Source organism: Aegilops tauschii, chromosome 4 (genome assembly GCF_002575655.3).
Source record: "Aegilops tauschii subsp. strangulata cultivar AL8/78 chromosome 4, Aet v6.0, whole genome shotgun sequence".
Lineage (NCBI taxonomy): Eukaryota > Viridiplantae > Streptophyta > Magnoliopsida > Poales > Poaceae > Aegilops > Aegilops tauschii.
In genome coordinates, this window is record NC_053038.3 from 6070731 (window position 1) to 6084749 (window position 14019).

The window sequence follows — 14019 nt, forward strand, 5'->3', positions numbered from 1 at the left end:
TTTTGAGTTATATCATACTCGGCTGAATTTTGGTGTTTATTTCACGCTAGTGTCCATTTTCAAAAAAGCACCCAGAGTTATTATGAAAGGTTCATAAGAAATACAAATCATCTTGAACATGATAAAATCTTCATGGCACTGTCGCTGCACGGAGGACACTGCACCACCAAACGACCACTAACGCAACGAGAACGACCCGTCGACGTGGCACTGTCGCTGCTCCTCTATCAGAGTTGACTTGACCTTCTCGATCACGGGCATAAAATCTTCATGCATGTGCCCATACGGAGCAACGCCATAGTGCCACAGTCGTCACAATTGAACCTTTAATCAATCTAAACTCTAAAGTGTTTGACACAAAATCTCCCTGGCCCACACGCACGACGAGAAATCCTAACCTCACCGCCCCAAGGAGACGACGTGAATCTACGTTGGAGCTCCATCACGATGGACGAACTCGAGGAGGGTTGGAACCCGAAAGACCACCTCGATCCGCTTGAACGCCGTGTAAGAAAGAAAACTCCAACCTAAACTACTAGCCAGAGTTGAGGCGTCGGGACCCCCTCGCCGTCACCGGTCGTCTGGGCAACAAGCAGAGGGGTGGTGGATCCACAGGCTCAAAACCAAAGTTTGGGGAGGGGGGATGATTGCCCTAGCAGTTGTAGTTGCGAGAGGAAACGAGAAACCCCATGAAATGATGGTGTTCTATTCTACAACAATATCCTTTGATGTGTATGTCTCTAAAAAATACTAATAGTAAAAATATGGGACTACAACGATTATGGCCATATGAGTCCCGCATTTTTTTATTTGTTTGGTTGCTTCTCAAAAAAGAACTTTTCTTAGGAGGTTTGAGTTGACGCTGAAGTTCCTATGGAGGACTCATTTGGTTCAAAGGAAAAGTGGGAGAAAATATATAAGAATGTGAAAAAAAATAATCTATTATGGTACTAAAAATACAAAAATATAATTATATAGTTTCTAGAAAACCGTTGCCTGCTCGACTGTTGGCTATCATGCTTTTGGTCAAAAGGAATGGGCCAAATGAAAAATAGAGAAATTCCTTTTATCCCTATTTCATGGGAATAACACAGGAATTCGAACACCCGCTCGGACTTCTTTTTAAAGTTCGTATGCACTAAGAACCAAACTAATATCCTTAGTGGCATAATAACATTTAAATTGTACATTTTTATATGGTTTTACTCTTATTTGACCATGATTATTAGTATTTTTGAGTTCTTCGCAATCATGTGAACCGGACTCCCAAGTTGAATATTACCCTATTTTCCATGATTTTGTTTTGCACATGCATTTTTATCCTATCGCCATATATTGAGAATTCTACTAACCAAAGGAGCCCGAAATGAAGGGCTCTTTTCTTTCAAATGAAAGGTGAATGAAATAAGTGGGAATAGGCTTTTTCTTCCAACGATGGCACTATTAACAATTTTGATTAAAAGAAATGTGGCAAAGAAAAATGAAGGAAATTTTCATTTGAACTCAATTCGAAAGGAAAAAATTAGGAGTTTTAACATGCACTTGGACCTCTTTTTCATTTTTATATGCACAAATAACGATGCTAAGATCCCTAGTGGCATGATAACATTATAAATGTACATGTGGTTTTGACTTTGTTTTACCATGTTTATTAGAATTATTGTGTTTTCAAAATCTTGTAAACCAAACAACAAAGTGGACATAATTCCTCTGTTTAGCAATCATCTGTTTTCCGCATGCATTTCTATCTTATTCATTTCTTTTTTCTACTTGTGTGTTTTTAGTATTCCCAGCATCAAAGGAGATCATAGCACAAGAAAATCTTGCTTTCTTTGTTTCTCTGGATTCTTTAGACATCGGACCAGTGATCAATCTCTTAATAATATTTCTAGTTGTGGTTTTGCTCTTGTTTTTTACCTTGCTTATCACTCGAGAAAATCCTATAGGATTCAATTATATAAATCAAACGACCGATGTAGGAAAAAAATTCTAAGGATTCCAATTCTTGAAAAATTCTAGGAAAATGTTTTAAATAAAGTAGCCCCTTAGGGATTATTTGGTTTGATTTGTGGGATTTTAAAAATGCAAGAACTTTAAAAACATAGGGCCACAATGTCATGCCTACTTAAATCCTATAGGATTTTTGTTTATTTGATTGCATCACAGGAAAAACAAAGGATTCTTTCTCGAGGTTTGAGTTGATGTTTATGGAACGTAGTACAAAAGACCCCTTAAGAAAAAATATATATTATAGAACAATCTTACGAATCAAACGACCAACGTAGATAAAATTAGTAATGCCTCATTTGGCTCATAGGATAGGGACATCATAGGAATAGAAAAATTATAGGAAGTGAGATGACATGCATCACAATTTTTATATAAAAAGAGAAGTCATTTGATGTAGAGAATAAGAAATTTTCCATTGAGTCTAGGCTAATTTTTTTCCTTTAAAATGCGAATGGTTGGTTCCTATACTACATACTACATAGGAACGAGAATTCATTCCTACAAACCAAATGCTCCACTCATATTGTAGAATTCCTACAAAGCTAAAGGAGGCCTAAGAATCTCATTCCTTCAAAACTCCTACAAAAATACTTTGAATCAAATCCTATGATCCAAATGGCTTTCGTAGGAAAAAAATCCTTAGTATTCAAATACTACAAGTCTACAACCCAAATAGGCCCGTAGTGAAGAGTGCGAAGTTGTAGTGCTCGGGCACCTTGGTGCCCTTTTTTTGAAAAAAATTAAAAAAAATATTAAATGTTTCAAAAAATTCAAAAATAATTCTGTAGAAACTTGTATGTATTCACCATGTATCCATAACATTTTTCTTTGACAAATTGTAATTTGTAAGCTGTAAAAAATAACAAAATTCCGGCCCAATAACAAAAAAAATAAGCCCATTTGAAAAAACATATTTGTCTTTTCTTGTACGTCACGTGTGAAAGTAGAATGATATGAAATTTTGCAGATACATAATATACATATCTGTGTGTTTACAAAAAAATTCAACTTTTTTTGTGTTGTAGAAAAATGTTTTTTGGAAACGCATTGCTAATTTTGGCTCAGTGAGGCCCAGCCCAAGTACAACCCCGGCCTATAACTCCCAACCAAACCCTAATCTTAACCCCCTACTAGGTTTTCAGTCTCTCGCCTCGACCAGCCGTCGCACCCGAGCGCCTCCACGCCGCCGAGAAAGGGACGCCGGAGGAGGATCCTCTGCTCGTCGTCCTCCGCATCTCGCCCCCGTCCAACCCAAACGCCCCAAAAGCTCACAAAACCCTAGCTTTCTTCCTAAAACTCCCGCAGCATGTCGGCATCCACCAGCGGCGGCGGGGGGCTCTCGCCGCAGGCGGCCGCGGCGCTCCAGGAGGGCATCGGGCTGGTGTTCGCGCGGTGGACGGCGCTGCAGATGGCGGTGGAGAACGAGTGGGGCGGCCGCGACTCCCGCGCCAAGGCCGACCGGCTCGCCGCCGACGTCCTCTCCTTCTTCACCACCTCCAAAGGTGCCCACTCATGCGTCCCCTTCAGCACCCTCCTTCGATTGCGTCTTAGGTCCTCGACGAATAGCTCCAGTCTCCAGAGAGGATCTGCGTTCCTTGGCCCCGTGACAGCTTCGATTCAGAGCTTTCACGGGCTTTCACAACCTGACATGTCCATACCATGATCGGTGAAACAATTTAGTTACGGTTTGATATATTGTACTCCAGCTTGGTTTAACCAACAGGGGAATTGTCCAAAGCGTGACCTTTTGTAATGATGCTCATTTCAGCTTTGAGCCGCTGTATTCTGTTCACCGGTTAATTCTAGTTGTCAGTTACATATCCATGCAGAGCATTCTATTTATTCATACGCTTCTGTTTAGTTAAGATTGACAGTGGATTCCAGTTACTAAAAATCCCAACATCTCTTGCATTCTCTGTTTATGTTAGGAAATTATGGCTTACTCTTTTTTTTCATCTACTACTCCCTCAGTAAAGAATAGTGATCTAAACGCTCTTATATTTCTTTACGGAGGGAGTAGTATACAATTGGTCCAAAATGTGATTTTGGCACGGCTGACTTATTTCTACTATGTTTGATTTTATCCGCTTGTCCTTTTCACGTCTGGGCTGGCATGTAATATTCTTTAGGTTTATTTTCCAGGTCCATATTATTTTGATGACTTGGAGGAGATGATGTTTGACAACATATCCGAATTCTTCAATGCTGACTTTGAGGATGGAAGTGTTGGGGAGGTAATTATTTGTTGTTTCCGTCATGTTTAGCACCAGCCGTAGGCCTTGAACTAGCCCTTTTGCATTTCTAATATGTACCTTTACTTAAAATTTCTTATTGCGAAAGTAGGCTGGGACTTGATCTAGCATTAATGGAGTAAATTTGGACTGACAGCATCTGGCCCTTGGTAACCATTGGGGAGGTTTAGGACAATGGGGTTGGCCTATGTGGCGTCTCTCCCGCGACACCAGTGAGCCGCTGGGTCATATGGCCCATACTGCTGTTAGCTTGAAACAGTACAGAGGCCATTTGAAGGGAATCAAGATGGTAAAACCTTCCAATTCACACTACAAATGCAGGAAAATAAAAAACACAAACAAAATCTAAAAGAAATGGCTGCTGTTTACTGAACCGACTCTCGGTAGCTCCCACTCCATTTTCTCTTTTCTCTTTCTAGTATCTGCACCAGCCATCACAGTGTACGTGTGTATCAAGAAATAGTTATATTATTATCTCACTTGTTCAAATCAAGATCTAGAGGCAAGCGACACAACAGGGAAGAAATAGTTGATACACCACATCCGGCAAGCTTTCCCGACATTTCACAATATACCTTGGTGACCGTTCGAGAGAATGGAGACAAGGTCATCGCTTGAGGGGGGGGGGGGGGGGAATCAAAGCAGCGACGGAGTAGCAAATGTGAAGTGGAGGTCACCGGCTGGAGAAATGGCTGTGGAACTCCAATGGCAGACAGCAGGAGGATGTTGATGAGGACTTGGATTTTAAAATTCTTTGACACTACCCTCTATGCGAATGTAGAGAAGTAATGAATATCTGAGGCAGCGTATGTTGCTGTGGGTTAAAGGGTTGACCTGCTCGGATCAAAGGACCTTTAGTTGCTTGGCCCAATTCACCTATTGTACTTGAGGGTCGCTACTGTGGCCCTTCGTTTGCTATTTTACAGGACTGTTAAGCGCGGTGATGGACCGACCTTCCCCATCGAGCTTATGTAGCAGAAAATCTGAAACTTCTTAACCATAATTAAGTCGGAATGTACTGCTTCTTTCAGTTTACGTAAAGGCTGTATTTGCTTTGCTTGTACATGGCACCATGTCTGTTTATTAATTCAACGCTCTTTGTGGTAAACAGGTTGCTGAACAAGTATTGATTATGCATGAAGAATGCCTGCAAAACAACTATTCGTCGATTGAGAAGCTAAGGAACACGCGTGCTCAAGCAAATGCTGTTTCCCAAAGTAGAATGGTACCTATTTGTATGCCAATTTTATTGTGATTAAGTGCTCTTTTTTCTTGCTATGTAATTTCTGCCGCCTCTCTTCTCACATTTGAGCTCACTAATGCTGCAACTTGATTCAACAATGTTCTATCAAAGTTCGCTTCCAAATTCCTATTGATAAATTGACTCATTACTTAATTGCTACATGGCGTTCTTGACATGATTGTATTTTGCTTCATTGGGGAATAATTAGAGAATGCTAGATTCAGTGGGTTTTTGCTTTGCCATGGGGATCTTAACATTGTCTTCTAATTAGAATTGGGAATCAGTGCTATTTCGAGATATATTTATATTTTGGGAACCATGTATATACGCTTGTTGCCTGAAGTCATCCTTTCATCACCACTGATTTCGTGGAGATTCCTGAACTGCTGACAGTATCGGCATTGCACAAGCTAACCGATTGGGTTTACTGGTTGCTTCGACTCAGTTTTGTGTATTTCTCCCCTCATCGTCGTCCTGTTTGTTCCATATACATATCAGATAAATGTGTGAATAGCTGGAAATAATGTTACACGCCAACTTAAGACAAAATGCTGAATATTTGTATTTGGCGAGATAATAGTCAGCAGTAAAAAACACAACTTGATTTTGTATTTCTTATTAATATTCGTCTCTTCATATTCTCCTTGTTGAACAACTTCTAATTTGTTTCGGTATGCTTCAAACTTCGAGGGCAGCCTTCAGATAATTGATTTTCTTCTCATGTAACAGATGGTAACTGATGAAGGCGATGATAGCTCGGATGATAGCTCGGACGATGACGACGGCGATGAACCAGCCAGGGCAGATGATATGTCGGTGGATGAGCCAAAGCCTTCCAAGCCTGCCCCTGATGCTGACGGGTGGACTGTTGTGCCACCGAAGCGCGGCGGCCGGGGCAAGAATTAAGCACAGAAGCAAACCTTGCCAACAAACTGCCATCTGAGAGGCCGTTTTGGTCCGAAGGCTTTGAAGCGTGATTAGCAAAACCTTGGCAACCACTTCCTGCCGCTTGTGCCATTTTGGTCTTGGAGGTTTTGAAGTGTTTGCACTCCACCTGTATTACTTGGATTTTGTCGGGAATGTTGGTTGTGTAGCATGTTTTCCTTGCTTACTCTCTTCGTGTTCGACTTGGCAACGAAAGATCTGGATTGTAAACGGGTCTAAAATATCCTTATGTTAGTGCCCGCTGTGTAGGTTTTGTTTATCTAAAAACTAAACATGTCGAGTATCTGAATTGCCTATGTTATTGTCCAGCCTGATGCGCGCTGTTTATGTGTAATTCTGTGACTATAGCATGCACATGCACTACTCGCTCTATATCAAAATGTAAGATCTAAGATCTAAGAAATCACGTGGTAACTCTCATGACTAAGAAATACAATCAAATCTCTTGGATATCTCCATGGTATCAATCTTTGCAATATCAAATACCACATGACTAGAGTAGCTGGAGCAGCATAAGTAATTCAGAAGTGAGGAAATTCTACTTTTACTCAGTCAACTAACCAACCAAATATAACATGCATTGATCGTTTCTTCAGGATTCTTTGCAAGTATAGAACGTATTATATTCGTTTCTGTATTACCAATCCTTTTACCATCTCTGCTTGATGTAGTAAAGTAAACACATGTTTTCGCACTAGGACCCCAGTCCCCAGCCGGACACAGTCCCAGCTTTTTTTACAAGGGAAAAATAGGGCATTCTTTGGGTAGAGCTCAAGCAACAGAGGCATGATCCATCCAACATCATGATGCACGACCTGTTAAATCACCAGCAGTGAGAGAGATGGACGGGTCTGGATGTACGTTACGGCTGGCGCATCAACAGTGCAGGTTACGACCTCCTTCCAGCGTTGGATATCCATCCACTCGCTTCCTTCCTGATCGACTTGACTCGTTGCTTCGCCGCGCCTTTTATAGCTCGATCATTTATGGGATTGACTCTCTTCTCTCTATATTTTGGGTTTAATTATGTTCCAACAGATGTTTCTTTTACTCGTATATCGTGTTGGGCTACCGTTGGAGGCGATATTTGTTTTGAGCGGAGAGTATAATTGTTAGGTACATGGTTCTACTATCATTACACGTTTCGGACTTGATGTCACCCGGCGGTGATTGTGTGAGCCTTTGGATTTTTATTACACGTTGAAGCAGTGGAATTGCTACTGTAACGCTCATATGGGCCGGCTCTTGAAGCAATCGCTCGCTCAGCTCGGCTCCCTGCTCCGCTTGCTTGCTTAATTTTTTCGCCCGCTTCAGTGGTAGCTAAAAAAAAACTGGCTATCGTCGTCAGAGTAGGGTTGTCCTTGTTGATAACAGTCCGGAAGTCTTCGTGCATGTGCCCTTAAGGACTAGTGCCCTAGAGCCGCATTTGTGGCCGTTGAACACTTAAATCGATCTGAAGAACCTAACATCAAATCTCGTAGTCGCATACGCACGACGAGAAACCCTAACCTTACCACCCCAAGAAGCTGGCAGGAATCTACGCCGGAGCTCTGTCTCATCCATCCTAACGGATGAACTTGAGGAAGATCGAATACCAAAAACTGGCTCGAAGAAGAAGCGCCGCCATTTGTTCGAGCGCCATCCCGGCGAGGATTAAAACCCAAACGTATCTGCTAGCCGTAGCCGAGGTACCAGGATTCCCCTCCCTGCCATCGGTCGCCGAAGCGACATGCAGAGGAAAGGCTAATTAACAGCCTCACCGACAGAGATCGGGAGGAGAAAGGCTTTGTCCTAGTCGTCTTGCAAGAGGAAAAAGAAAGACGTGGAGTTTCCACCCGTAAGTTCATATTTACTCCCTCCGTTTTCAAAATAGATGACCCAACTTTGTACTAAAGTTAGTACAAAGTTGAGTCATCTATTTTGGAACAGAGCAAGTAGATGCTTCTATCAGGGAGATGGTATTAAATTGTATATCAGTATATCATATGAGAATGATATGTACTCCTACTATAGCATTCCAGAACGCACTAGTCTTGCACCCGCCCCTGAACCCACCAGACAGCGTGTGAAGCATCCATGATTGGTTTCCTCCGGGCGCCAACCGAAAGATGATGCCCTAATCCTGTTGTCAAGCAGTGCAAAGCGTGTAGCCCATCAATGCCCGTGTCTCCTACACAGCGGCCACACCTAGGACCAAAAATTTCATCAACTAGTGAGCGTAGCTAGCACGTAGCATAGCATACTAGCAGAAAAAAAGGCAGCGAGCGAGCGAGCGAGCCGTGCCTTCCTTTTCCCAGTTTCCATAATAATCCGGATGGATGCCCCCAGCGTGATGATTGGCACCCATAATTCGGTCAGCACCGTGGGGTTCTTTCTCATGCATGTACTAACCACTTCTCATGAGCGGCTAGGAGTAGTGTAGTGAAAAATGTTTGTCTTAAGGCCTTTTCGCTTTGGACAGGAGGCTTCTTTCGCCTTATTTAGTAAAAGAAGTAATAAAAAAAAGAGAAGAGAAGAGAAGCGGCTGGTACGTAGCTGCTGTGACAAATGTGAGTTGAGGAGCTAGCTTGTTGTTCGGAAGGAACGAAAGTTTGTAGAAAAGCATTCAATCCCAAGTTCCTAACAGTACTTGTCAATCCCCAAAGAGGTACTGCTAGCTCCTGCTAGCTCGGCTTGGGTTCATCAAAGCAATTCCACCACCAAGCTTAACTACCAATCTCTATCTAAACTAGGAGTAATAAATAAAAAGTGTTAGGGCAACTTCAACACAGGAGCACAAACGAACACGGATTTTATCCCTTTTTTGTCCGTTTGGATCGCTAGTTGGCCGTGTCCACCTATGTCCGCGCTAATCTGCGTAGTGCGCCCAACCGGCCGACCCATTTAATCCGTTTGGACAGTGCGCCACCCATTTGGCCCTCGTCCGTTTATTTTTAACTTCCATATTTTCATAATCAAACATAGCAAGTTGATAGCAAAATAAAAATCTGGCATTCGTTGCATAGTAACGTATGCCATGCCGGCATACAACATTGCACCAAAAGGACCGTCACGGCTATATTTCATTCATCTCGGCCCTAGTTCATGAAAAACAAACACATAAAAGATGATCACACATAATCTCGGCCTTGAATCAACTTTTGCTTGCCCTCAAACCAAGCCTTATTTTTTGGGGGTCATCTTGCTCGTGTTGGCCGCCATGATCTCCACTTCCTTGGAGATTAGTGCAAGCTCCGCCTCCTTTGACTCTTGTCCGAGCATTGGTCTCATCGATCTCGAGCTCTTTTGTAGGTCAAAGTAGGTTTTCATTTGCTCCTCTTTCTCTTGACGCTTCCTCTCTTCCCTCTCTTCCTTTTGGGTAATGAACCCCTTCAAAGTTTCTTGCAAGGCGATTATCGAAGCATCACACTTCTTATCCACCTTGGAATTGGTCTTCCCCCTCGGCCTCTTCTCACTTTCACTTGGGTCGGCGACCGATGAAGGCCCCCCCCTCCCTCTTTTTTGGGCAGCATATTGGTCCTTGAACTTTGGGCAATCCTTGATTTTCTTCCAAGAATGGCTCAAAGTGAACGGCTCGCCCGCATTTTAGACTTTGAAGGTATCCATGGCTTGAAACTACTACAGATAGAGATGAAAGCAACAAGTTACCTTCATATGCATAGGAGAGGACGATATATGCTCTTATTATGAACGAGGGAAGGAAATGTATACCATGTCCTTGATCCCAAGGCCACTCACGGGACGGCCTACGATATTCTCATGAGCACCACCAAATGTGTTCCACTCCAATTGGATGAAGCCCTACCTCTTTTGAATTGACACGTCGATCTGGTCACTCTCAAATTTGTAGGGCTCAAACTTCCGACGTTCATGAAAGTAATCACCAACCCTCTTCCAAAATGTAGTTCCTTTTTGCTTGCCGTTGGCTTTGGGATCTTGTCTAATTGTCATCCAAGCTTCGCAAATCAACTTGTCCTCCCCATCCGTGTATGGTCCCATCCTCGTGCTCTTCCTCCTCTTTTGTGACTTGCCTTGTTCCTCTAGCTCGTCCTCAAACTCCAATGGCTCTCTGTCGATGTCTACACCCTTGCCGCCTTTAGAGTCTTGGACATCATTGTAGTGCCCATCGTAGTATTGGTCGTGGGCGTCTTGGCCGTCTTGAGTGTTGGAGATCGTTGCAGAAATTAAAAAAAATTTACGCATCACCAAGAACAATCTATGGAGTCTTCTAGCAACGAGAGGGAAAAGAGTGCATCTACATACCCTTGTAGATCGCGAGCGAAAGCGTTCAAGAGAACGGGGTTGATGGAGTCGTACTCGTCGTGATCCAAATCACCGATGATCCTAGCGCCGAACGAACGGCACCTCCGCGTTCAACACACGTACGGAGCAGGGACGTCTCCTCCTTCTTGATCCAGCAAGGGGGAAGGAGAAGTTGATGGAGATCCAGCAGCACGACGGCGTGGTGGTGTAAGTAGCGGGATCCCGGCGGGGCTTCGCCAAGCGCAAGCGGGGAGGAAGAGGTGTCACGGGAGGGAGGGAGGCGCCAGGGCTTGGGGTGCTGCTCCCATGCGTCTCCCCACTATATATAGGGGTGGAGGGGGCTGGTTTCTTGCCTTCCAAGTCCATTGGGGCGTCGGCAAAGGTGGGGGGAAGAAATCCCATCATTTCCCTTCCCCACCGATTGTTATCCCCCTTTTTTAGGGATCTTGATCTTATCCCTTCGGGATATGATCTTATTCCTTCTAAGGTGGGATCTTGGTGCGCCTTGACCAGGGGTGTGGGGCCTTGCCCTCACCACCCACGTTCATGTGGGTCCCCCATGCAGGTGGGCCCCACTTCGGAACCTTCTAGAACCTTCCCGGTGTTGGAAATATGCCCTAGAGGCAATAATAAATGGTTATTATTATATTTCTTTGTTCATGATAATTGTCTATTGTTCATGCTATAATTGTGTTATCCGGAAATCGTAATACATGTGTGAAACACATAGACCACAACGTGTCCCTAGTGAGCCTCTAGTTGACTAGCTCGTTGATCAACAGATAGTCATGGTTTCCTGACTATGGACATTGGATGTCATTGATAACAGGATCACATCATTAGGAGAATGATGTGATGGACAAGACCCAATCCTAAGCATAGCACAAAAGATCGTGTAGTTCGTTTGCTAGAGCTTTTCCAATGTCAAGTATCATTTCCTTAGACCATGAGATCGTGCAACTCCCGGATGCCGTAGGAGTGCTTTGGGTGTGCCAAACGTCACAACGTAACTGGGTGACTATAAAGGTACACTACGGGTATCTCCGAAAGTGTCTGTTGGGTTGGCACGGATCGAGACTGGGATTTGTCACTCCGTATGACGGAGAGGTATCTCTGGGCCCACTCGGTAATGCATCATCATAATGAGCTCAATGTGACTTAAGGAGTTAGCCACGGGATCATGCATTACGGTACGAGTAAAGTGACTTGCCGGTAACGAGATTGAACAAGGTATTGGGATACCGACGATCGAATCTCGGGCAAGTAACGTACCGATTGACAAAGGGAATTGTATACGGGATTGATTGAATCCTCGACATCGTGGTTCATCCGATGAGATCATCGTGGAACATGTGGGAGCCAACATGGGTATCCAGATCCCGCTGTTGGTTATTGACCGGAGAGGCGTCTCGGTCATGTCTGCATGTCTCCCGAACCCGTAGGGTCTACACACTTAAGGTTCGGTGACGCTAGGGTTGTAGAGATATTAGTATACGGAAACCCGAAAGTTGTTCGGAGTCCCGGATGAGATCCCGGACGTCACGAGGAGTTCCGGAATGGTCCGGAGGTGAAGAATTATATATAGGAAGTCCAGTTCGGCCACCGGGAAAGTTTCAAGGGTTATCGGTATTGTACAGGGACCACCGGAGGGGTCCCGGGGGTCCACCGGGTGGGGCCACCTATCCCGGAGGGCCCCATGGGCTGAAGTGGGAAGGGAACCAGCCCTTAGTGGGCTGGGGCGCCCCCCATGGGCCTCCCCCTGCGCCTAGGGTTGGAAACCCTGGGGGTGGGGGGCGCCCCACTTGACTTGGGGGGGGGGAGTTTCCCCCCTGGCCGCCGCCCCCCTTGTAGATGGGTTCCAGGGCCGCCCCCCCCTCCAGGGGGCCTATATATAGTGGGGGGAGGGAGGGCTGCAGCACCACAGCCCCTGGTGCCTCCCTCTCCCCCTGCAACACCTCTCCCTCCCGCTTGCGCTTGGCGAAGCCCTGCCGGGATCCCGCTACTTCCACCACCACGCCGTCGTGCTGCTGGATCTCCATCAACCTCTCCTTCCCCCTTGCTGGATCAAGAAGGAGGAGACGTCGCTGCTCCGTACGTGTGTTGAACGCGGAGGTGCCGTCCGTTCGGCACTCGGTCATCGGTGATTTGGATCACGGCGAGTACGACTCCATCAACCCCGTTCATTGGAACGCTTCCGCTCGCGATCTACATGGGTATGTAGATGCACTCCTTTCCCCTCGTTGCTAGTATACTCCATAGATGGATCTTGGTGATGCGTAGGAAATTTTAAAATTCTGCTACGATCCCCAGCAGTGGCATCATGAGCCAGGCCTATGCGTAGTTACTATGCACGAGTAGAACACAAAGCAGTTGTGGGCGTAGATGTTGCCAATTTTTCTTGCCACTACTAGTCTTATCTTGTTTCGGCGGTATTGTGGGATGAAGCGGCCCGGACCGACCTTACACGTACGCTTACGTGAGACAGGTTCCACCGACTGACATGCACTAGTTGCATAAGGTGGCTAGCGGGTGTCTGTCTCTCCCACTTTAGTCGGAACGGATTCGATGAAAAGGGTCCTTATGAAGGGTAAATATAAATTGGCATATCACGTTGTGGTTTTACGTAGGTAAGAAACGTTCTTGCTAGAAACCTATAGAAGCCACGTAAAAACTTGCAACAACAATTAGAGGACGTCTAACTTGTTTTTGCAGCATGTGCCTTGTGATGTGATATGTGTTGGGAATCGTAGCATAATTTAAAATTTTCCTACGCTCACCAAGATGCATCTATGGAGTCTACTAGCAACGAGGGGAAAGGAGTGCATCTACATACCCTTGTAGATCGCGAGCGGAAGCGTTCCAATGAACGTGGATGACGGAGTCGTACTCGCCGTGATCCAAATCACCGATGACCGAGTGCCGAACGGACGGCACCTCCGCGTTCAACACACGTACGGTGCAGCGACGTCTCCTCCTTCTTGATCCAGCAAGGGGGAAGGAGAGGTTGATGGAGATCCAGCAGCACGACGGCGTGGTGGTGGATGTAGCGGGTCTCCGGCAGGGCTTCGCCAAGCTTCTGCGAGAGAGAAAGAGGTGTTGCAGGGGAGGAGGGAGGCGCCCAAGGCTGTAGTTCGCTGCCCTCCCTCCCCCCACTATTTATAGGACCCCTGGGGGGGGGGCAGCCCTTGGGAGATCAGATCTCCAAGGGGGGGCGGCGGCCAAGTGGTGGAAAGGGGTGCCTTGCCCCCCAAGGCAAGGGGGAAGCTCCCCCCCTAGGGTTCCCAACCCTAGGCGCATGGGGGGAGG

General features: G+C 45.4%; 1 protein-coding gene across 1 annotated transcript; it reads left to right on the plus strand.

Annotated features, from left to right (window-relative positions):
- The first annotated feature begins 3139 nt into the window (after nucleotides 1–3139).
- LOC109747834 (uncharacterized) lies at nucleotides 3140–6758 on the plus strand. The gene is made up of 4 exons (XM_020306874.4): nucleotides 3140–3512; nucleotides 4153–4244; nucleotides 5374–5487; nucleotides 6235–6758. The coding sequence occupies exons 1-4, from the start codon at nucleotides 3317–3319 to the stop codon at nucleotides 6409–6411; spliced, it is 579 nt and encodes a 192-aa protein (XP_020162463.1). The 5' UTR covers nucleotides 3140–3316; the 3' UTR covers nucleotides 6412–6758.
- The last annotated feature ends 7261 nt before the right edge of the window (nucleotides 6759–14019 follow it).

Coding starts and splice junctions, on each gene's coding strand:
- LOC109747834 (XM_020306874.4), top strand. CDS start 3,317: ATGTCGGCATCCACCAGCGGCGGCGGGGGGCTCTCGCCGCAGGCGGCC. Junction 3,513..4,152: donor CTTCTTCACCACCTCCAAAG/GTGCCCACTCAT, acceptor TTTATTTTCCAG/GTCCATATTATTTTGATGAC. Junction 4,245..5,373: donor AGGATGGAAGTGTTGGGGAG/GTAATTATTTGT, acceptor TGTGGTAAACAG/GTTGCTGAACAAGTATTGAT.